Genomic DNA, 22452 nt, shown 5'->3' with positions numbered 1-22452 from the left:
GTGGGCATTTGCATGTATCATCATCAGCACAAGCCGTATTGTAATGTCTTTGGTGAAGGTTTACCATTCTGTTTTTCAAAGATGCATTTCTTGAACTTATTATTGTGTGTGGTCAAAACTTTACATATTTACTAAGCAAGATTGAAAGCACTACAGACCTTGAACCACGGTTCTTGGCAATGCATTATTTATGGCTACTGGTGTGTTGTGTGTTCAAAATATCAACACCCTTTTCTTACATATTTTGGTACAGAGTATGGTTCCTAATAAAAGTTCTCCTTGTTTAAGTTGTATTGCCAATGCTCATGAGTGCAATGGATTTTCTCCTCAATAAAAGCTCAATAGCTCCATTTCCTACCAGTTTGCAAACTATTTTAAAAAGGCATTGGTAAAGCCACATTGTCTGTCCTTTAACAAGCTGGTGTAAAGGTTATATTTATTGCAAGCATTTGACAGAAAAATAAAAAGCAAGAAAAAGAAAACATGCTGGCTTAATTTGAACTGGTGGGGTCCAGAACTCGCCACAAGCACTCAATTGTCAACACCAGCACTTATGACACATGGTGGCGCTGTTTGTCTATTTTTGTGCTGAGCACAACAGTTGTGTAATAATTCAATAGACATTGAAAATTAGTAATACCTGCCTCCCAAAGCTATAAGAATAGCTTGGGTGGCAAGTATTAGCCATGCGTAATGTGTATTTAACATCTGAATTGTATCTCTTGTCTGAGTGTGATGGTTAGTTGTATTGCTACTGTCATTGGCTACGCTAGCAGTGGGAATGGGAGTGCAAGCTTGTCAGGCTTCTGACAAAGACCCTGGCACTTTTTTTATTTTTTTGCAAATTAAGCACTGGAAACATGCTGTCACCTAAACAGAAAGGTCAAATGCTTCCTAAAAAAAGTAGCATGAAAATATTTGTAGAAATCTCCATTGCATACAATGTTAATAGAAGAATTTGGGTGCTTCCTTGCAAGAGTTATACTTAGAGCAGGCAAATAAACCCTTTTTAGTTGTAATGCAAACCACAGGATTCTAATTGGCACATAGAAACTAGGGTGGCTCAGAAAATAAATAATGATAATAATGGAAAGAAAAAAGAACTGGCAAAATAAAACATTAGGCTTTATTTCTGACTCTGAGTAGCACACCTTTTCAGGTGGAGATGCCCATGTGATTGAAGTAAAATGATGTCACTTGGTGCAAGAAAGCCCCGTGCTGTATGCTGCTGGGGATGAGACCACATTTAAAAGGCATTTGAGCAGAACACTGGAGATGGGCTCACCACAAACCCCTCTATGTAGGTACATACAATTTATGTACTTTTTATTACAAGAGGTTACTAGACAGCTAATGTTCTGTATAGTCAGTACCAGTGCTTGAAATGGAAAAATAGAAGTGAAGGTACTCTGTACCAGAGTCCACAATAGGGAGCATAGGAGGGAATAACCAATCAGGTCGCCCTCCACTAATAACATCAATATATCAAAAAAGACCTGATTGTGCTCGGACACAACATTTTTCCAAGGATCCTAAAGGCAGGGTAGTAATATCTCTGCACAAAAGCTGGCTTCTAAAGAATGCCAATGGCAGCCGAACCTGGGTGTCCAAATTTCAGTGTTTGTCAATCCACCACACTTGCACCCCCACTACTCAGTGTATACAAGAAAAAATGTGTGAAAGGTCAGAAAGTACCTCACGTAAGCATCCCCAAGGGAGCTGCTGGTAGGCCCTCACCAGTTTGATCACTTTTTTCATCAGTGGTGACTCTCATGACCTTGAAAAATGAAATGTGTGTCAAATATAAATTTAGGAGGTGAAAAAAGAAGAGGTAAGTAGTGAGATGTGAACAGATGCACAAAAAGTGCTTGTTTTGTGCTATCCCTCTTAGGTCCCGTAGTGAGAGAAAGGAAAACTTGCTTCTCCAAGCTAAAATGAGTTGGGACTCTCTAGGAAATAAGCATACTTTATTGGATGCCATGAGCCCACTCAGGTTAAAAAAGGAAACAAAATGTTGCAGACCACTTCGATTAGGAAAAGGCCAGAGTACCTGCTTGTTTCTGAGCAGTGACAGTAATCTCCAATTAAAAGTATTACGTTTTTCTTGAGAAGTGCAGGTACTCTCTCTTTCAAAATAAAAAAGTGTCGGTACTCAGTACCGACCAATTTAAAGCACTGGTCAGTACCGAAAACAATAAGCGCCTTTTCTCTCCTCACGTAGGCATTATTTTATTTTCAAAATGGACTATTGCATGAATAGATTGTTACCAAGGCCCTTGTTTTTAATCAATTAGGTGATGTAGCAGCCTCTTCCTTAAGCAGTCAAAGCGCGCATTCCATCCACCCCTCTCCTCCTAAAACAGGTCCTGACAGTGGGCTCAAGGTAAGGAATGACTGATAAAAACAGACCACATTCCAAAAGAGTATGCGGGAATTTACTATATCAGCTGTTTCCTTTCAGAAGCAGCGCGCTCCCCCTAGTGGCAGCAAACAGGCATCTGCACATAAAAAGCAAACCACAACAAGACGTTAATGGAGAAAGAACATTGCAATTTGGTCGTATTCTCTGTCATTGAAATCCATTTATCGCAGAAGAACATTTCAGCTTTAAATCAAGTAATTTTATGTTGCATAATGGCTGCGAGAACACGCATCAACCGAAAGGTCAATGGTACATCCTGTAATTGTATCACTCTGCTAACTGCGCAGTTATTGCTCTGAAGTAATGAAAGCGGAGGTTGCAGTGTATTAAAAAGATTCCCAGGAAATAGCAAAAAGACCCTTTCTGGTGTGGAATTCTTATCACACAATGTACTGAGGATCAGCAAAATCCCAGCATATTAGCTTTATTTTTCTTACTAATTACATCGTCACCTTGGTTTACCTGAGCGCAGAAAAGCTGAAGGTCGGCATTTTGTGGAGAGGAACAAAAGCTGAATTTCTGAAGGTAGGTTTTTTTAGTCAAAGCATTATGTAGTGCAAGCAATACTCGATTTTTTTCAGAAAATATATAAATGGCAGCATTCAAAGATTTTCCTAGTGGTTTGCCACCGGTTTCATCTATTTCTACTGCTGGTAATTACCCCCATTGGTTCAGCCCCTTTCATTTTGCGCCTTTCCTTGACATAGTTACTGTATCGGGGACTGTGCCATGAACAGCTGCGCTGGTTGGTTCAGTGCACAGCTCTACACCAGTGTTTTTTTTCCTTCGTTTGCATTTAACTTCGAACTTCTCCTAGGCACTTTATGAACTGCTGAAGGCACAGCTCAGAAATCTGCCGACATTTCACCGATGGGGAAACACTTCAGTGCAGGCAGCGAAATATCCGTCAGCAAAAAAAGAAAAAAACGTGCGGCAAAGTCCACATATCCGGTTCAGGAACAGTGACTAATCACTGTGTTTCTGTTTCAGAGCAGAGCTTTCTGCTCGGAGAAATGTTAAGGTAAATGTGTGGGCTCTAGACGTTTGAGTCAGCTGCACGCCTTCTCTTTGCTTCGTCTGGGAGTCTAAATCTAAAGCTAGCCAAAGAAAAGTCAGGCAAGCTCACTGGTCCTGCGTCATGTAATAATTTTGTGGAAAGTGCACCGGAAGCCAAACACTGACCTAGTGCCTGGCTTTAGTCAGGGGCGGCCTTAGGCATGTGCAAGCTGTACACCTGCACAGGGCCACCGAACCCCAGGGGTCACCACGCCAATATATATCCTTAATATAATAATCCTCTGAGGATGGATACATATTTGCGTGGTGGCTCCTGGCAGGGATTTGGCGGCCTCTGGCTCTGTTCCACTTCCAAACACCCTGACGTCCCCCCCCCACTCTTCACTGGCCTCCACGCTCCGCCCTGCCCCGCCCGGACCCCCCCTTCCGGGGCCCCTACCTGCGCTCCCTGCCCAGGGCCGCCATGAGCCTAGAGCCGCCCCTGCTTTAGAGAGCCTTAGGTAGCCATGACAGTGGCTCTCCCTGGCTTTGGGTGCAGAGTGATGGGAGATACATTATGGGGCTTTGGTGCTACTGCCGCTTTCCTATGGTAGAAGTGCCATTCTTGATATTAAACAGAGTGCGTGCCCCTCACTAAGTAATGATTGTTTTGTGCTTGGTAAGTAGATTTCCTTAAGGTATTCCTTGAGGCTGTAGGGCAGCAATTCATGCATGCCATAGCCAGCAGCGGTCAGTGCAGGTAAGCGTGATAGTGTGGGCGGGGGGGATGTCGACCTACAATGAAATAGGAATTTCTTTATTTCTTTATTTTTCCCTATTCTGTTGTCTGTCGACTTCTCCCCTCCTGCTCCGCCCCACCGTGCTTACCTGTATGGACCGCTACTAAATTCATATAATATTAAAAGTTACATTTAACACACCCAAATAAAGCACATGCTAAGGTGCAGCCAACTCTAGCCCAGAACATGGTCTGGGTCAAAAAACTATAGCTTTAAGGCTTTCTCCCATACTTTTTTGCCAAGCCAAATTCTTTGAAGGGCATAATTATAAGAAAATGTCAGAGTGCGGAGCTGCGCTAAATTTGGCAGCGCTCCGACATTTTCAAAATGCAGATATGCGCTGTATTCACAAGAATACAGTACACCCTTGTGTTTTCCTTGGTGCTGGTTCTAAATTTAGCTGCCTAGACCCAACGTTCAAGGGTACGTGCGTTACAGGGAATACTGGTTTGTGTGCCGGAAAGTGTCCGTTCTGCAGCTCACAAAGAATTAACAAATTGCCATTAGTGATTGTTTATGTGCAGGAAGGGAAACCTTCCTGCATATAAACATCATTACTGCGAAGCAGGCACCGTTGCACTATGATGCAAGGGTACCTGCGTTGGCGCTAGGAAGCTAAATTCAGTGCAAAAGCTAGGGAAAGCACAAAGGTACACCGTATTCTTGTGAATGCTGTACATCCCTGCATTTTGAAAATGTTAGAGTGCAGTGCTGCCAGATTTGGGCTCTGATATTTTCTCTTAAAAATTCTCCTAAGTTTTTTAAATAGTATCAAACAATCCCACCTAACCTCACTTTTTGTGCCACAGTACAAGCACTTGTTCTTTTGTGCATTGATGTGGGCAACACTCGGTTCATGGCTTCTCTGAGTCCCCCTCATTGATCTGTGCACATAACTACCTCATCCCAAAACAGGTACAGCCATTTCAACTCACCTTCAAGGATCTTCACCTGCTTATAGTTCCAGCACCTATCAAGTTCAAGTCACATATTGTTGTAGAATGTTCCCTCTCCTGCCGCATCCACTCAACTAGCAGCACCAACCTGGTGAAACTGAAGATTCCAAAGCCCAGTAATACAAAACAATACGTTAAGCCTTTTGTCTTCTATGCCCACTACCTGTTCAATATTCTCCCCCTTCATCCACTTACCACCCACCTTTGAACTATGCATTCCCCTGTCCTTGGATTGTATGTACAGTTATCCATATCTCTACCTGTTTTGTGAACATCCATCAATTCTTCTGTAACCCCTACACCCCAGCACCTAATCGTGGACCTAAGTAAGGAATGGTATTTGCCTTTGGAGTTAGGCTTTCTCCTCAATAAATATCCCACCCCCCAAAAAAAGTTGCATAATGATTAGGCTTTCCTGTTTTCAGTTTCTATTCTTGGTAAATTCTGGTGGGGTTTTTCAGTGATTTCAATACCCTAAAAAACAGTTGTTATTAGTGGTTACATATTTGCGCGCCACTAAAAACAACAAACAAAGTGTTTTTCTGGTGTTTATGGAACGTTTTGCTTTTATTATTGCTTGCTTTCTGCACTAATAGAGCATGGTATATAGACAGTTTATGTATAGTGTATATGAGGTCCAAATAGTTTTTTGCAAATTAAACCTATTGTAGTACACCATATAATACTTCTTCAGTGAGTCTTTGGTCATGTGTGCTCACTCTTTCCTTCCCATGTAAACTTCTGTGAAAAGGCCCTCTCAACATTGGCACTTGAGATGGGCAACGCCAAAACAGCCAGTACACAATTTTTTAACTCTGGCCACTGACATAGCTTTCCACGCCAATACTGGTGCACTTGAACATAGCCCTGTGTCCAAATTTTAAAGAAGAGACGGTGTGCTTTAAAGATGACAGGGAAGATAAAGAGCCCAGTATATTGAATATTAAAACAAAATGCTTTGGTGTACTGCTCAATATGTACCTGTTCAGCATTGATCAATGTGCAGGGATGGAGTTTGCAGGACAGCTGGAGGGAGGTGATGAGCCAAAGAGGGCAAGGGGAGACAAGAAAGTAAAGGGACAGAACTAGGGTAGTGAGATGGGAAGTGAGAGAATTTTGTGAATGGCAGAAAGGAAGAAATAATAATAATAGTAATAATCAATTGGAGATATATTTTAGGGTAGGCTACACAGAGCCTCCTGTGTGGAGGATACTTCCAATTTCCTCAGTCTCAAAAGTCAGACCATTTAAGTAGCCTGTCACTGATATATACATTTACCAAGTTACCTGAATAAAGTGTATGAACTGAACGGAACTGATATATACATTTACCTCTACGCCTACACAGAAAGGGAGAAATGGAGAGAGGGTGAGCAAAGGGCAATTTGCTTCGCTATTGCTTGAGCCACAGATTTTCAGGACCTGAGTATTATTTTAATCCTTCGTCCAGCACCACAGTAATGGGCGTGAGTAAATTTGTTGTACAACACAATGCAATCCAAAACAGCTTGCTGTCAAGGGGTGGACCGTTTGGGTCTGTACAGCTGTCCACCCTGTGCTTAATAGTGCACTTAAAAGGCATTACGTGGGCAACTTGCCCACGATGTGCGCTTCCCGCAGCTGATCTAACCCATATGTTCGCCTCATGCCCAAATCTATGTAATGTAATAGCAGAAGTGTCCGATTTCATATCGAGCATCGCACACTGTAGGGTTAACATAACTAATGAAGAAGTCCTGCTGGGTATAACTAGCATCGCCCGACCTTATGAACTACAAGGGCTGATTTTTGTAGCTATGGCGGTCTTCAGGATGTGCGCTGCATCAGCATGGATAGATCCGCTACCTCCATCATTCTATGAATGGAGAGCTCGACTGCTTGCGGCCTGGAGGTTGCAATCTATAGAAATAAAGGGAGGGACAAGCGGAATCGGGGTATGAAGATCTGGGCACCACTTTTAGCTTGGATTCAGGATGCTTAACTACTGAAATAACATGCATGGGCCATCCGCTGAAATTGTGATATATATATATATTTTTTCTCTCTCTCAATTGTAGTATGTTTTTTCGATCTTAAGATTGTCTATGCACTACATTACTGTTTATGTTGTAATAATAAGTGATGGATGCCTCTTCTCCGGGGGCGGGGTGGGTGGGTGGTGAGATGTATATTATTAACTTGTAAATGAAATAAAAACTGTTTAAAAAAAATAAAAATAAAAGGCATTACGTAGTTCTTTAAGATGGTCCCGTTTGGACTTACCCTTTTTGCAGGATCATCCCTAACTTTTTGCCTTTCTCCTAGCCTTTTTTCTGACATGGTTTTGGTGGTTTTAGGCCTCTGGGCACATTAGCACTGCTGTCCAGTGTAAAGTGTGTGTGCTTTCTGTGATAACTCTGGTAAGATTGGTCTACACCTGTTTGGCCTATTTAATTTACCTGTCAATCCCTTGTAAAGTGGTATCCCATATACCCAGGGCTGGTAAATTAAATGCTACTGGTGGGCTTGCAGCGCTGATTGCGACACCCACCAACGTAGCCTTTCAAACCTATCGCAGGCCTCTGCCATTACAGGGCCTGTGCGCTGTGTTACTGCTGCTGTGATGTGGCACCTAAAGTGTGTGCCATGTTCGTGACCCCCCTTTTGTTACATGTCAGTCACCCCCAAGGTAGGCCCTAGCTAGCCCTATGGGCAGGGTGCATTGTAGGTAAAAGATAGGACATGTACCTTAAGTGGGTAACATGTCCTGGTAGTGACAAACAGCCATTTTGATTTCTCATTACTGTGGGGCTGCCCACCCATAGGAATGCATTGGAGATTCCCTGATAAGTGTTTCAGTGGTAATTCCTGATATGAGAGGCACAGCATGTTCAAGTTTGGTATGTTTGGAATAGTGGTAATAAATGCTACGCAAGGGTGTGCGCAGATTTATTATAACTATTTTAGAAAAGTCACTTTTAGAAGTTGACATTTCTGTGTGCTATGGGTCTGCCTGCCTGATTTGAATTGCATGTCTGGCTTTTGAGGGACAGGGTCTGGTGATGTGTGTGTGGCTCCAGGAGATGCAGGGTGAGTCAGTGCTAGGCTGAATGGGACATCTGCATTTTGAGTGGTGGGAGGAGAAGTCTCTGAATAGGATGGTGCCTGCCCTAGTGAAAGCTGGGTCCAACCCCCTGTGGTTTGTCTGATGACGAGCCCCCACTTAACAAAAGGGGAAGAGAAGCCTGGAAAACAAAGCGCTCCAATTCCCCCCTGAACCAGTTGCATCTGGATCCCCCACTACAGACAAAGGAAAATGTGATATAAATGTAGGGGCTGTGACTCCATGAAATTGTTCTGTGCTTGTGCTTACTTGGAGGGGACCCTCTGCCAGGAGGAACCACCGCAGGACCCCGCTGCTGTCGCCTGGGGGTCCCTGCATGCTGGCCTGCCTGGCTGCACTGTGCTGTGGTCTCCCCAGCACCAAGGACTCTGTTGCCTGCCTGCTTTCTAGCACCTAGTGAGCGGTTTTATTTTTATTTGCCCAAGAGGAGAGGGCTGGGGCTTTACATCGCGGAGCTTCCTCACATTCAGGGGAAATCCCAACGTGGGGAGTCCCCCACATCACTCCCCACCGGAGCAGGTGCCCACCCCGCATTTGTGGGCCTTTTTAAAGACCACCCCTCCTTGCCGGAGGGGTGGTCTTTAAATTGATTGATTCCCAAGTTCAAGCAGCAATAAGGTTTACAAATCGTAATTGAACATATCTTGTGATTCATACTTAGAGGGGACATGTTGCTTGTCCCACGGACTCAAGGGTTGATGTCCCTCTCCACCTCTTAGGAGCCACCTGGCCCATTTTCTACACTGTGGCCTCATTGCAGGACCTTCATTGGTGCACTTCTACACACACCTTTGTCCTGATGAAGACCCCAGTGTAAGGTGTCTACCAACCTACGTTGTATCTACGGGGTCGAAACGTCGACATTTCTTTTGCTTACAACTAGCCCTTTCATCAACAAATACTTTTACTGTGTTTCAACAATAGGGCATAGTGATGTATAAATGTATACATGAATTCATGGAGCTTTGGCTTATAATTATTTAGCTCGATGGTATTCGCCAAATGATTTATGATTTCACTTCTTTTTTCCATGCTTTCCACATGATCACGATCCTCACTCCAAATTCACCTACCCCCCCTTTTCTATGTCCTGTAGGGCACTGAATGTTTAAAATATGATGACTAAAACATGATAAATGATCTTGTTGTGGTAATGTGATTAAATAACATTCCCCTATGATATAACTGTTGTAGATTCATCTTTTTAATTATATGTTTTTGAATTTGTAAACCTTAGTTTGTCCTTAGTTACTGGGGCCACTCTATAACGTACCAAGTAATAATGCTGAGGTCATTATTTTACCAGTTGTCACTGGTTGTGTTTTATTAGTGCTACTTGCGATTTCTAAAGGTTCTTACAGTGGCCCGATCGGCTCTGTCATGTATGTAACCCCCTGTGAATATTGTCTAGTGCCAGTTGGCACAGTGTAAAGGTGTCATTATGTTTCTAATGTGTTTATGACAATACAAAGGGTATTTTTATATAACCTTGTGTGGAGTTCCTTTTGTGGTGTGCGTAGTGTGTTGCTGCTGTGTGAGTGAGTTGCGCAAATGCTTTACACATTGCCTATGGGATAAGCCTGACTGCTCGTGCCAAGATACCAAGGAGGTGAGCAGGGGTTATCATCAGTGTGTAACTCCCTTGCCCTGATTAGAGTGGTGGTCTCTGCCTGGCTTTGGCGCAAGCCTTAGCACAACAGAAATCCCATTTCTGACAGTCCCATTTAAGAAGAGAAACAGAAAGGGCGAAAAAGGCTCCAAGGCCATCTAGGAGCTTTATAGATAACTCTTAATGGGAGATGATTTAGGCAGAAAAAGATAAACAAGGCACCAATCTTTTCGGCCCATCAATGAAGTGGAAAGAGACAAACAAGGGCTTCCTGAAGATAACACAAAGAAAAATCTGTCTGCAAGGAGCAAAACTCCATGGCAAAAATGATAACAAGTGGGCAATGAACATGATGAAATATAAGGAAGTGAATGTGGTGCAGCCTACCCTTGTTTATGCCATTCTATTATATGATTGATTCTAATAGGAACTGACATCACAGGAAAAGGCTAAACTTAATATTAGATTGGGAACATAGAACACTAATTTCTGGACAGATCACCATCTTGGAAAGGGCCATTTATAATGCTGGAGTACTCCCCTTTCTTCCAACACAAGGTATCTACTAGGCACACAAAGAAAAAACCCAAGTTTGATGTCTTTCTCGAGAGGCACTGCCTGATTGCGGTAGAAAGACACTGCCTTTTGCTCAACATTTGCTGCCTCTGGTAATCTCCTGGTATGGATGTGACAATGTACGCCCCCTCCTGAAGATCTTGGTTTATCAGGGTGCTCTGGAAATAGCAATGAAACAAGAAAGCATGAGCAGAAGAAGCATCTTCAAAAGAGCTCTCACTAGATGGAGAATGTATCCAAAGAATCAAGAATTGGAAATAACCTCAAAATCATCAGAGAATTACAGATTTATTAAAATTCATATTCTGGTTGTCCTTATGCCTTTATTTGCAGAGGCTCAAATGGGGCCAATGATAAGAATCAGAAACATATGGTTCCAGTTGGAAATAATGTGAGATGTAATTAATCTGTGAGAGTAATAACAAATGGACCAAAATATTGTGATGGAACTTTGACTTGTAATTTGTGAACAATAAGATAACAAGAAGACAACCAAACTAATTTAAGGGGAAAGGTGAAAAAGATGATCTTGATTTGTCAGCATATTCCTTTATCTTGACTTTAGAATGGTGTAAACTTTCATAAACCAGTTTCCAATATCAAGAGAAGCAGGAAAACCTCTTGGTGAAAAAGTAAATAGATAACAAAGGGTACAATTTAGTAGCACTGTAAGTTCCATTGTTATAAGATATTTGTAAATTGGTAAATAGGAAGTCCTATTATCTTGAGTTGCATGATAATAGCATCGTAGGCATTGTTCCAAACTGTCAGGATGCCTGACAGGACCTCCTTCTCATCCCAGTTTCTACCTTTGCTCCAAAAATTGCTGGTGAGAGGGTCTAACTTCTCACCTTCCCTTCTTGTATCGGATCTTCATTCGCACGAGTTTCAAACATTTCCTCAAATAATGCTGCAGAGAACATAATTCTTGCCTCCTTCCCGTCCTGTTTTTGCCCACGTAACAATGGGAAGAGTATCAAAGATTCCGCTGCAGTTTACTGTGTCTGGAGTCTTCAGTGCATGTTGAGAACCTACATTTATTTACTCTAGGTCTAGTCTCATGAGGTGTTATGAGATGTTGGCAGCCATCGTGGGTACTTTGACTTGAATTTTCCTTGTGTGCAATTACCAGAGACCCCACTCCTCTGGTTTGATTGTGGATGATGTTATCTCATCTTCCATTAATCGCTTTGGACAGCAAGGATCCTCAAGGTCATTGCATCTCTACCTCTTGGGACTATTGAGAATTTTGTTAAGTAAAAAAGGAAAGCAAAAAGCCTATGGTAGTTCAAGTCATAAATTCATATTACACAATTGGATGCACATGGGCATTGCAAGCCCAATCTATGCTCGTAACTTGTGAGAACATTATAAGAGAGATCAAACTACAAAGACATATGGTCAAAGAACATTTGCTATACATGGATATCGTGTACACGGTTTTGTGAACAATGGTTATTCAGTTATTAAGGAATGTCTTAAGCAGCAACTAAAAATAGCACAAGAACAGATCAAGTGATAATTACTTTGTGATGGAACAAGTAATTTCCCCTTGAAGAGGGACTCAATCTCACATCCAGTAAAGGAACGAACAGGTTAGACCAAAGAGAAGCAAAGGGATATTTGGACAATGTTTTGTATTTGTTTCATTGAGTAATCACTATACAAGTGAGTTGACTGATTTGGAAAAAAGGTTAATGATCTATTCCTTGCATGATTTCTCTTCCACTCTGTGAGGATAAAAGCTAGTTAAATCCTGTATTCACAAGTGAGAGAATCCAGTGAGGAGTATCCCTCACCATCTAATCCAGGGACAGAGATACAAGGTCGGCAAAGACAAGCAGTGCAGAATAATTACTTAGAGACAAAGGACCGTATTGGAGTTTTGTGGATAGAGTACTCTTCCACAAAGATGGTGGATTACCCTATCTGCCAAACCTCCTGTTCACAAACTTTATTTAGATTCAAGCAAAGCATTATGTTTTCACCAGCAGAGCCTCCCCTCGCTCTACCATTGCATTTCTTTGACAGATAGCCCGACTGACAATGGGCCTTTCTTCAAAATACCTTAGACCAGTGATTCTTAACTTGTGGTTCTGGGACCTGAGATTCCACAAAGCCTACTCAGGGGATACATGATTACTTAAAAAATGTAACAATATTAATAGAGTAAAAAAAGTGTATATAAATAAAGAAAAGAAAAAAACATAAGTTCCTCCTTACGATGGCGGTGGGACCGCCACCGTAAAACGTAAACGTAAACGTGGTTACTTATATAGCGCACGTATCACCCCCGCAAAGGGGTCTCACGGCGCTTGCTTAGGGAACCCGTCCTGGTATTCCCCTGTGAGATAACCCCAGGCAGGGTATCCACAAGGTGAAAGCCAGGCATCCCGCCGCGAGGGGCCGTAGTGGAGATTAAGCAAGCTATTGCCCAGAGTCGCAGAGTGTGAACCCGTGAGTCGAGTAGGCACCGAAGCGAGAATTATCGAGTCCGTGGAATTTTTTTAGCCCAAGACCCGCCGAGGCGGGGAATTGAACCCTGGTCCAGGACCGTTCTCAGCTTCCAGGTCTGCCGCCTCTAACCCCTGAGCCACACTTCTCCACACGTCAGGCCGTTGGTGGCAGTCCTACCGACATTGGACCCTGCATGACCGCCCGTCGCATTATGATGGTGGGCAGATGGAGGGCTGGCAGGAAGTCTGACTGCCACACATCTGACGTGCTCAAGGAGACCATCGGTGCATCGGAGGGACTGCAATCCATCCAACAGTGGGGGTGCCTGCTCAGGCACCGCTGTAGGGATTACAGTGTCCTTTTCCACTGGCCATTTCATGGTAGTTAACCCACCATGAAAAGGCAGGCGGAAAATGACTTGGGGGCCCATAGCCAGCCCCCCTTCCCAACTGGTCCTGCGATATGGGCCCTTGGTGGCACCTAGGGTGGCCCACACATACCTCTGCACCATGTGGGAGGCACTACGTGGTGCCTGCCACATAGTGCAGGAATATGTGCAATGTGTTTATTTTGGACTGCGCCGTGTGCTGCAGCCCACAGCAAACACCACAATACAAAATATACAGGTTGCCACCACCTTGAAGGCAGTCGCAGCCTAATCCTGATGGTGGGACCACGACAGCTAGGGTGGCAGTCAGACACTCGTCCGACTGCCATCATAATCTGGCCCTAAGTTTGTATCCTCAAATTGATTCATGAGAGCAGTGCAATTGCATCAAACAAAAATAGTATGGACGATGTGTGCCCTCAAATTTAGAAAAGTTCTAACCTTCCCATACACTTTTTAAAAAAAAAAATTAAAATATTTATTTGTGAATGAAATAAAATAATTCATTATTTCTGTATTTGCTTAATGAATGCTTGTTTCTGTATTTTTTGTGTATTGTTTTGTGGTTCAAATCATCAAAAATGCCTAGGTCGAGTTAGGGTTGAGAAACACTGCTTTAGACAGTTTCCCCTAAGTGAAAGATTAACTGTACTTTGTTCGTATATGGAATAACTTTAAAACTTCTTGAGGTTCCAAACAGGAAATTTAGTAAATGACCCCCACTCTCTTGGAGAAAACTCCCAGTGTGTCAAAATCATTTTGTGAGTCTGTTTTTGAAAAACAAAATACCAAGCAGGTGGAGATCTCGAACTATGGCAGGCAGGTCATACTTTATATTTTCTCATGGAGTTAGGGTGTCAAACCAAAATCACTGTCCACACTAAGGCGAAACTAAGCCCCCATGGCACTGGGGACCCTCTGGGCAGGTGGCAAATGAGCAGGGGTAACAATTGCTGTTATCTCAGGCCTTGATGGTACTTTTCCCATAGGGATCATTGCATTTTATTTCTGGTGGCATGCTCTAGCTACCACACTGTTGGTTTTAGACATCCTTGCCTTTAAATGTTTTGGAATCTTTACATTCGACTCTGCACCAATGGGAGAATCTCACTGCCCAGGGTGGCTTCATGATGCGCATGGGCAGCCAATAGCTTAAGCTCCCTCCTTCCTTAAATGGTACAACACAATTATGGGGTCATACAGCAAACTTTCTTGACAGCCCTCAGAGCCCTCAAGTGAGAGGTATGGTCCACTGTCCATCTCCTTCTCTGAGTCACTACACCCAAAAGATGCAGTTGCACTCCTCTCGCAAGATCTCTGACCCTCACCCTCAGCACATAGTTCGGGCTCACGTCCTGCCACCGCCCTTGTGGGATGATTGGACTTCACTCAGGATAGAACATCCCCTCAGAATTTAGACTAACCTCCTGACGGAGTCATCCTTGGTTCATTGGCCTGATTCCCTTCTTGGTCACAAGAGTGTAATTCACCTGTCTTAGTTGTCAGGCTAAAGTCACTCACCACTACACTGGCAATGTCAGGAGGGCTGATGTCTCCCATCTGGAGAATCTGGTGCGTGCACCGGTGCACAGCCCCACCTATGGGCAGCAATACCCATCTGTCCTCCTGAGGAGATGGTCCAAATCCCCCACCTAGGGGCACTCAAGCCCCACTGATTCAACTGAAACTATTTATCAACGCTCTGTAGGCCTTCCCTGACATGCAACCACCTTGGACAACTCCCTAGTTTCAAGTGACCAAGCTGAATACCAATGAGGGACCCTAAAGAGCTCTTTGACATGTGAGCTAGAAGGCAAATAGATCGCCTTCCTCCTCACTCAGCTCCACTGCTGACAGACAAGCGAAATTGGTGCCTGGCAACCCAGAACGTCTAAGGAGGCTTCCACCCCAATATTGGTACAACTAAAGTGCATGAGGCAGGAGTATACCAAGGCAGAGCCCTCAGCTGCTTTTCCTTCTGATAGAGCAGAATGACAATCCCTAACACAAGTGCCTAGCACCAAAACAGTCTGATACTTATAGTCACCTACTTATGGAGCAGGCACCATCTACTTCCTACACACTGGATTGGTGTATAGGGATACGTAGCCTGGCACCTGGTCTTCCAATACCCAATCCCTAAAAGTTAGATTTACTCAATAGGATGTCAATATTTGGTTCAATTGTTCATCATTTTAAACTTATTTCAATCCTTTAATCAATCCAACATAATCCAATATTTTTGGAAATGTCATCGTTATTGGCAAATTGTTACGGTTGATAAAAAACATCCAGAATCCAATAGCCAACACGTGTTTCAAGGAAAACTCTCTTTGTCGTGTCTTGAGCATTACTTGTGGTATATGTTTCATAGAAGAAGGGTTCCCCCAAATGTCAGTGCCTTAATATTTTAGACATCAATTGCCCAAAATTTGGTATCAGCAACCTAGATGGACTGAGGGCATGTTTCATTACTACGAGGACATGCTGACAGTTCATTCAGGTTGCTGACAGACCTCAGTGAAGACAATTGTTTTTACTTCATTTGAAAATGCATAGAAATGGCACAAGAGAACCATTGATATTCGGACATAAGCCACAAATGTACCTGCCCCCATTCTAACAGGGAGGACCCCCCAGAACCCAATGAAGAAGGAGCGAGGAATGGTGCAGGGTGCCTCGGGAGGGGCCCCCCTGACAACTCAAGTGACAGATCTTCTCCTGAGTTTAAGACAGGATATGTTGTCTAGGTTTGAAACCTCCAAACAGAATCAGAGGGCTATACAGGATAAATGTGGGATTCTTGAGCAAAAGGTGGACGGGATTGCATTGCACATGACAGCGTTGGAGGAGAATGTGAAGGGGCTGGGCGATGCTATAGCAGGGAATTCTAAAGAAATAGCAAGCCTCAGAGAAGAAAATAAGTCCTTACAAGGAGATCTGGAAAGGCTGGAACTTCATGCTAAATGGACCAGGAGTACTCTTGGCAAATTACTGGAAAATAGGAGTAATAAACCATGAGTACTACGAAAAGACATAATACCTGCTCATTGCACAAATTTTGGAAATTGGGCCCTGCCTCTTTCTTGTCATTGTTATTCTACTATCGAAAATGCACAAAACACCAGTAATTTTTTAAAGGCTCAGATGGTTGATTCTTAATCTTGACTACTTCATGTAGACCTACTATGGTTTGAAGAACTCTGCACTTATCAGCAGCTTTGTCTTGTAAACATGATTTAAAAGTACATAAGGTTTTGGAAAGATTTTACATCCCCAAATTACACTGGATTTATTCTTGATAAAATATCAAAAAACGAAATGTGATAAACAGTGCTGAAACGTATTCAGTTTTAAAGCATAGTTTAGATTTCTCAAGCTTCCTAGTTCTATGCATGAGTAGCTCATCCGTTTCAGGGTTTTCTCTTCGCATTCTGAGATTTTCTACTTCATGATTCTCCCACTTTCAAATCAGAAGTACAAGTCCCGGAATTAAAAGAGTAGACTTTGACAGAATGAACCACTCACACATGTGAACAAGTTGGCATGCACATATATACCACTCAGATTTTGTGAAGGTTTTAGTAACATAACCATTGACTGTCAAGTAATATTGTGAATGAGTACATAAAGCTATCCCTGCCAAAGGGGAATTAATTTAAAACAATGACAATTTGAAATCAGTACCAGGGCCTATTATAATGGCGGGTGGACTTTATCCGCCCACCACCGCAACGGAGCACGGGACTGTCCGCCGAAGTTGTGTCGGTACTGCCAGGCAAATTAGGATGAGCCCGCCACACTGGCGGGCGCATCCACGACATTAACATTGTGGCGGGCGGTGCTGTAAGCAGCACACGCTGCAATGTTAAAGCCCATGTTGTGCATTGCCTGGCACAACGTGACAGGCACTGCGTGGTGCCTGACATCTTGGGCATGGCAATGGTGGGGGATACCATAGATACCCCGCAGTGCAGCCACCCCACCACCCCCCGAGGGCCCACAATGGTCTCCCATGGAGATTTCCTGCTTGCCTTTCTATGGCGTAGTCTCTGTCATGGAAAGGCATGCATCCTAATATGGATGGCGGTGCCTGCACCATAATGAGTCCCTTTTCCTCCCGGCCGGCAATCCGACCGGCAGAAAAGCGGCAGATGGTCCTACCGTCCACCGCGGTGCCCCGCCATACTAATATGGCAAGGGGTGAACCAGGGACATTTGACGGGCGGATCGCCACTGCCGGGCCGGCGGTGGTGATCCGCCCAATATCATAATGGGCCCCTTAGTTGTGACATTCCCTTGTTTCACAAAGTCTTTTTCATGAGAAAGCATGTCTTACTCATTAGTAAATCATGTCTCCAAGACTGGAGTAGGACACAGTTACTCATAGAAAGTAATTTGTGGCTCGAGTCCTCCGTCATTAAGAGGTAAAGCTGCATTGCTTTTATTCTCATAAGAATTTGCTCAAATATATCTGACTGAAATCTCAAGGGGAATCTCTGTGGTACTGCAAACGAATAGTCAAAAATGGTGACTTGTACTGCAATTTCCATCAATATATAATTGGCACAGTAGAGATGCTGCATATAAAGAAGTGTGTGAAAATTTCTTTTGCATATGACATGGTTGTAAACACTTATGTTGGTCGGTGATTAGAATGGCTTTTATGATTTGTTGAATACTTAATAATTAAGACTAATCAAAAGTATGTTCATTCTGTTTTATACATATGTAAAATCTTTTTACTGAATATATTTCTTTCTATTTCAGGAACTTCTATTACATCACTATGCTTAGAGATCCAGTTTCACGCTACTTGAGCGAATGGAAGCATGTCCAAAGAGGTGCCACTTGGAAGGCCTCCCTCCATGTGTGTGATGGAAGAAGCCCAACACCGGATGAGCTCCCAACATGCTACCCAGGAGATGATTGGTCAGGAGTTAGTTTGCAAGAGTTCATGGATTGCGGCTACAATCTGGCTGACAACCGCCAAGTCCGCATGCTGGCAGACCTCAGTCTTGTCGGCTGCTACAATTTGACTTTTATGAATGAAAGCGAAAGAAATGACATCCTACTGCAGAGTGCAAAGAACAATCTTAAGAACATGGCCTTTTACGGACTCACAGAGTTCCAGAGGAAAACACAATATTTGTTTGAGAGGACATTCAACTTAAAATTCATTTCTCCATTTACTCAGTTTAATACTACAAGGGCCTCGAATGTTGATATTGATGAATGGTCGCGCAGGCGCATAGAGGACCTCAACTATCTTGATATGCAATTGTATGAGTATGCCAAGGACCTCTTCCTTCAGCGCTTTCAGTTCACCAGGCAACAAGAACACCAGAGAAAAAGGCAAAAGCGGAGGGAAGAACGGCGGCTCCTAAGAGAGCATAGGGCCCATCAGTGGCATAAAGAAGATGAAACTTCAGAAGTGACAGCCACTGAAGACTACAATAGCCAAGTAGCAAGATGGTGACACTATTTTCTAATTTGATGCAGATGAATGGAACAAACATTTTGATATCTTGAGAAGAGTTTGGTGAATAGGGAGAATCTTGAGAAAGGGCAATGGCCATACTTCGAAGTTTCATCAGTGTCTTATCTATTTCATATTTTTGCTCAAAAAATTAAAACCTTTGTGTGTTTCTAACACGTTAAAATCCTTTACGGAGAATTTGAGGCAAAAAGTAAATTGGAGGCTTTACTATATTCACTGCATCCCGATTATGAACAGCCACAGCATAAGTGAAAAACACATGAATTTTTCACCAAAACACCATATGTTTTATTGGGTCTTGGCAATGAATGTGTGACAGCTAAAATTGCTTTCATTGTCACCCTTTCTTACACTGGATGTAGCCCGAACTTGCAAATATGTGATTCCTGTACTCAAAAATATAATTGGACATCAACAATTTAAACATGTAAATGTAAAAGAGAATGTATATTTCATATAAGGTCGGATTGTGTAACATTATTTCCATGTACAAACAGTTCATATTTGTACTTGGCATTATATTGCATTTTCCATTTTCTTTGTTCATTCCTTTAAAAAAAATAACCTTTGTTTATGAAATGTTATTTGTTTTACCATTGGCTTAGTTTGTTGCTGTGTTTGTATCTGCAACGATTTCTCTTCAAAGGAGCAAGATTAATCACCAGTATTATTTGTCTCTTTAATATGTATAAGCATCAACCTGTCTAAGACATTCTTGTGTTGCAAAGCATTTAAAATAAATCGAGGATCCAAAATAAATGCAAAAATTGCAGATTAGAACAGTTTTTATTCTGCAGTATGTATTCTACTACTAAGCTGACTGGACTGCACTGGTTAGACAGTGAATTACATCATCATAAAAAAAAACCCATTTATTAATGGGGCGAGCATCATAAGGTATGCTGACTGACTTTAAACAGATAATCAATGTTCAGCGCTTAGAGGAATACAAATCGAATTTTAATGGAGCTAGAACATACTTGTTGCCTGTCCAAAATTATTTTAGCTGTGTGGACATCACCTTCAAATGTTTAAAAAAATCTTAGAGTGAAAATTGCAAAATTATCCATATCTACCATGTTATTTGTTTATATAGTTTAGTTATAACCTTTAAACCCTTTGGAGTGAGTATTTGGAAAAATCTGGCAATGTTTTGGCAAAACTGAATATTACTCAAAATGACTAATACTGGTGAGCTAAATATTCTGCAGCACCTTTTGCGAGACAAAGAAAAATGGCCCAGCAGTAGTCCTGGTAGTTGTTCTTTTTGTATTTTAAATTCCAACTATCAATGCGAAAATGTAATTACTACATAAATAAACAAACGTTAAGCTTAACCTTTCCTCATACATTATAATCATGCACACACAGCGGCAGTCAAATCAGTGGGACACAAGCACACGTGCATGCACACATGTGGATAGAGCAGTGTCCATGAATGCATTAATTCACAAACAGGACAGACAAACATGCATACACGCAGCTGTGCTCACAGAGATGCACAGAGATACAGTGGAAAAAGGAGACATGAACAGTTCCTAGTATACACAGACAACACAGATACATACAAAGATTGACTATTCAAATACTGACACATTGAAATGAACTGTTGAATACACAGGCACAATGGATGGAGGGAAATAAAAAAAAAATCTGGTCTTTATGATAATGTCGTATACTTGTTTACAACTTTCCATGGACCACATATGTTATCAACAACAATACTATGTTACAGCTTGTGTTGTAAAGCTGATTTCAAAGTTCAGGTAGTGTGTCTGCAAATTCTGCATAAACACGTGTCTCAATAACTGAAACAGGTATCTGAATTTTATTCCGAAGGCAGGAATCTTAGTAATAAAAATGTACAACAATTCCTTTCAGGAAATGGGAATGTGATAATAGTAATTGTGAAATATATATTATTTCATATTGAGAAAAAGGGGCATATAAAAGGAAGTATCCACTGAACTTTGGGGGAAAAAATCATACATCACTCCACTTTCAGAGAGGCTTGCCTTGAAATGCCCATACACTATTACAGTGAATGCTAAAGACCATAATGGATACTGTCAAGACTGGCAATGTTTTAAAAAGAATCCATCACAGATAAATTGAAAACCCATACTTAAAGTGCAACATTTAAAACAAAGACAATGTCTACAATGTTTAATTCCAGTTTCACTCATTTCCCCTTCTTCTAAGTGCAAAATATTAGACATGTGTGGGACTAAAATACCATGAAAGTGTTGTGGGGTGAAGTTGCACATCTTTCTTTTTAATCTTCATAAAGGTCTACAGACAACTTTGCAAGTTTGAAAAGTTTTTCACTGTACTACTTCCACATGAAAACTGTGAAACTATGTCACATATTTAACACCAACAAAATGTTATTGTGGATAGAAAAACTCTGAAAAGATAAACTTGGGGAGAAAACACATGCAAACAATTGCGATGATGCATATTCAATTTTAACAAACTTTAAACTTGCAAAGAAATATTCTTAAAAGCACCCTGGCCTAGAGATCTTTCTAGATATTTTAATAAACATATTTACTTGATCTGGTTTACCACTTCTCTCACTAATTAACTGTAGCTTTGCCTTTGATCTGGTACAATGCTCTGCTGCCTTCTGGCTAGTTTAGTGCTATGCACATACATACTTACATTTCTTTTTTTTTTCCTCATTCACCTCAGACCAAAGTGACCAACTAGCCGCCAGTACCTTATACGTTGTTAGATGTCAGGTATTTGGAGTTTGAGGGTTCACCCACCTGCTGGTACATCTGCGGACTAGGATGGCACCGACCCGAAAAAAATAGGCACGGTCACTCTCTAATGTGGTCCAGTAAACACTGGCGGCTGCTGATGTTGGCAATAGGGAAGTGGGAAATGCCCAACACAGTCTAGAGAGATCCAGAGAGGAATGGAATGGATACACAATCAGATTTCATTGACGATTCTCAACATTTGACCATCTCAATAAAAACTCCCAGTGTGCTTTCTTCCTCCTAGTCTGGGTTCTCTCAAATCTAGCTTAGACATCAGGAAGACCGAAGACAACCACTCAGCATGCACGGGGGTGCGGGCATTCCATCCATTTTGTGCATATTTCCCACCTGGCCAGAAGTATAGCACATAAGAGGATTGACCTTGATGGGTCTGTGACTTTGCTGGAAATCCCCAAAGTTATCAAAGAGAGGCTTAATTGAATTTGAAGACCCAAAATGTCCAAGATGGTTTCAAAACATATGTACGGTTCATCATCATTACAAAACTTACATTCAGCCTTACAGAAAGACATACGCGCCACTTGCTTACAAAAGGGTATCACAAAATGTTTCCAGGTAAAGGATAGTCCCTCTTTTTATTTGGTGAGTATGAACAGCAAAGGCCAGCTACAAGTTTCACCTGAACAGACAAAGCATAGATCATTGTCTGGTCTGCCTTTCAGATGTAAGCTGCCATGTTATACTATCAAAGAGCTGCTTATGAGTTGTTTGTATTTAGTAATGACCTGTAACAGGAAGCATGATTTCACTCTTTCATTTTCCTGGTGTGTTCTAAGTAACATGATTTTAAACCTTTCCTGGTCTCGTCTCTGTATGTTTTGCATTTGCCACTTTGTCACTTCCTAACTTCATGGTG

General features: G+C 42.1%; 1 protein-coding gene across 1 annotated transcript; it reads left to right on the top strand.

The window, feature by feature from the left end:
* Positions 1 to 16046: 16046 nt before the first annotated feature.
* On the top strand, positions 16047 to 18786 carry LOC144771871 (heparan-sulfate 6-O-sulfotransferase 3-like). Its single transcript, XM_078656122.1, has 2 exons — positions 16047 to 16088; positions 18082 to 18786. The coding sequence occupies exons 1-2, from the start codon at positions 16047 to 16049 to the stop codon at positions 18784 to 18786; spliced, it is 747 nt and encodes a 248-aa protein (XP_078512248.1).
* The last annotated feature ends 3666 nt before the right edge of the window (positions 18787 to 22452 follow it).

Source organism: Lissotriton helveticus, chromosome 8 (genome assembly GCF_964261635.1).
Source record: "Lissotriton helveticus chromosome 8, aLisHel1.1, whole genome shotgun sequence".
NCBI classification, from domain to species: domain Eukaryota; kingdom Metazoa; phylum Chordata; class Amphibia; order Caudata; family Salamandridae; genus Lissotriton; species Lissotriton helveticus.
Note: the sequence above shows the minus strand (reverse complement) of the source record. Positions and strands in the feature narration are given on the sequence as shown.

Excerpts from the sequence above, each read along its gene's own strand:
- LOC144771871 (XM_078656122.1), top strand. The coding sequence starts at position 16,047 with ATGTTGTCTAGGTTTGAAACCTCCAAACAGAATCAGAGGGCT. Across the intron at positions 16,089-18,081 it reads CCAAACAGAATCAGAGGGCT|TTCTATTACATCACTATGCT; the intron begins ATACAGGATAAA and ends TATTTCAGGAAC.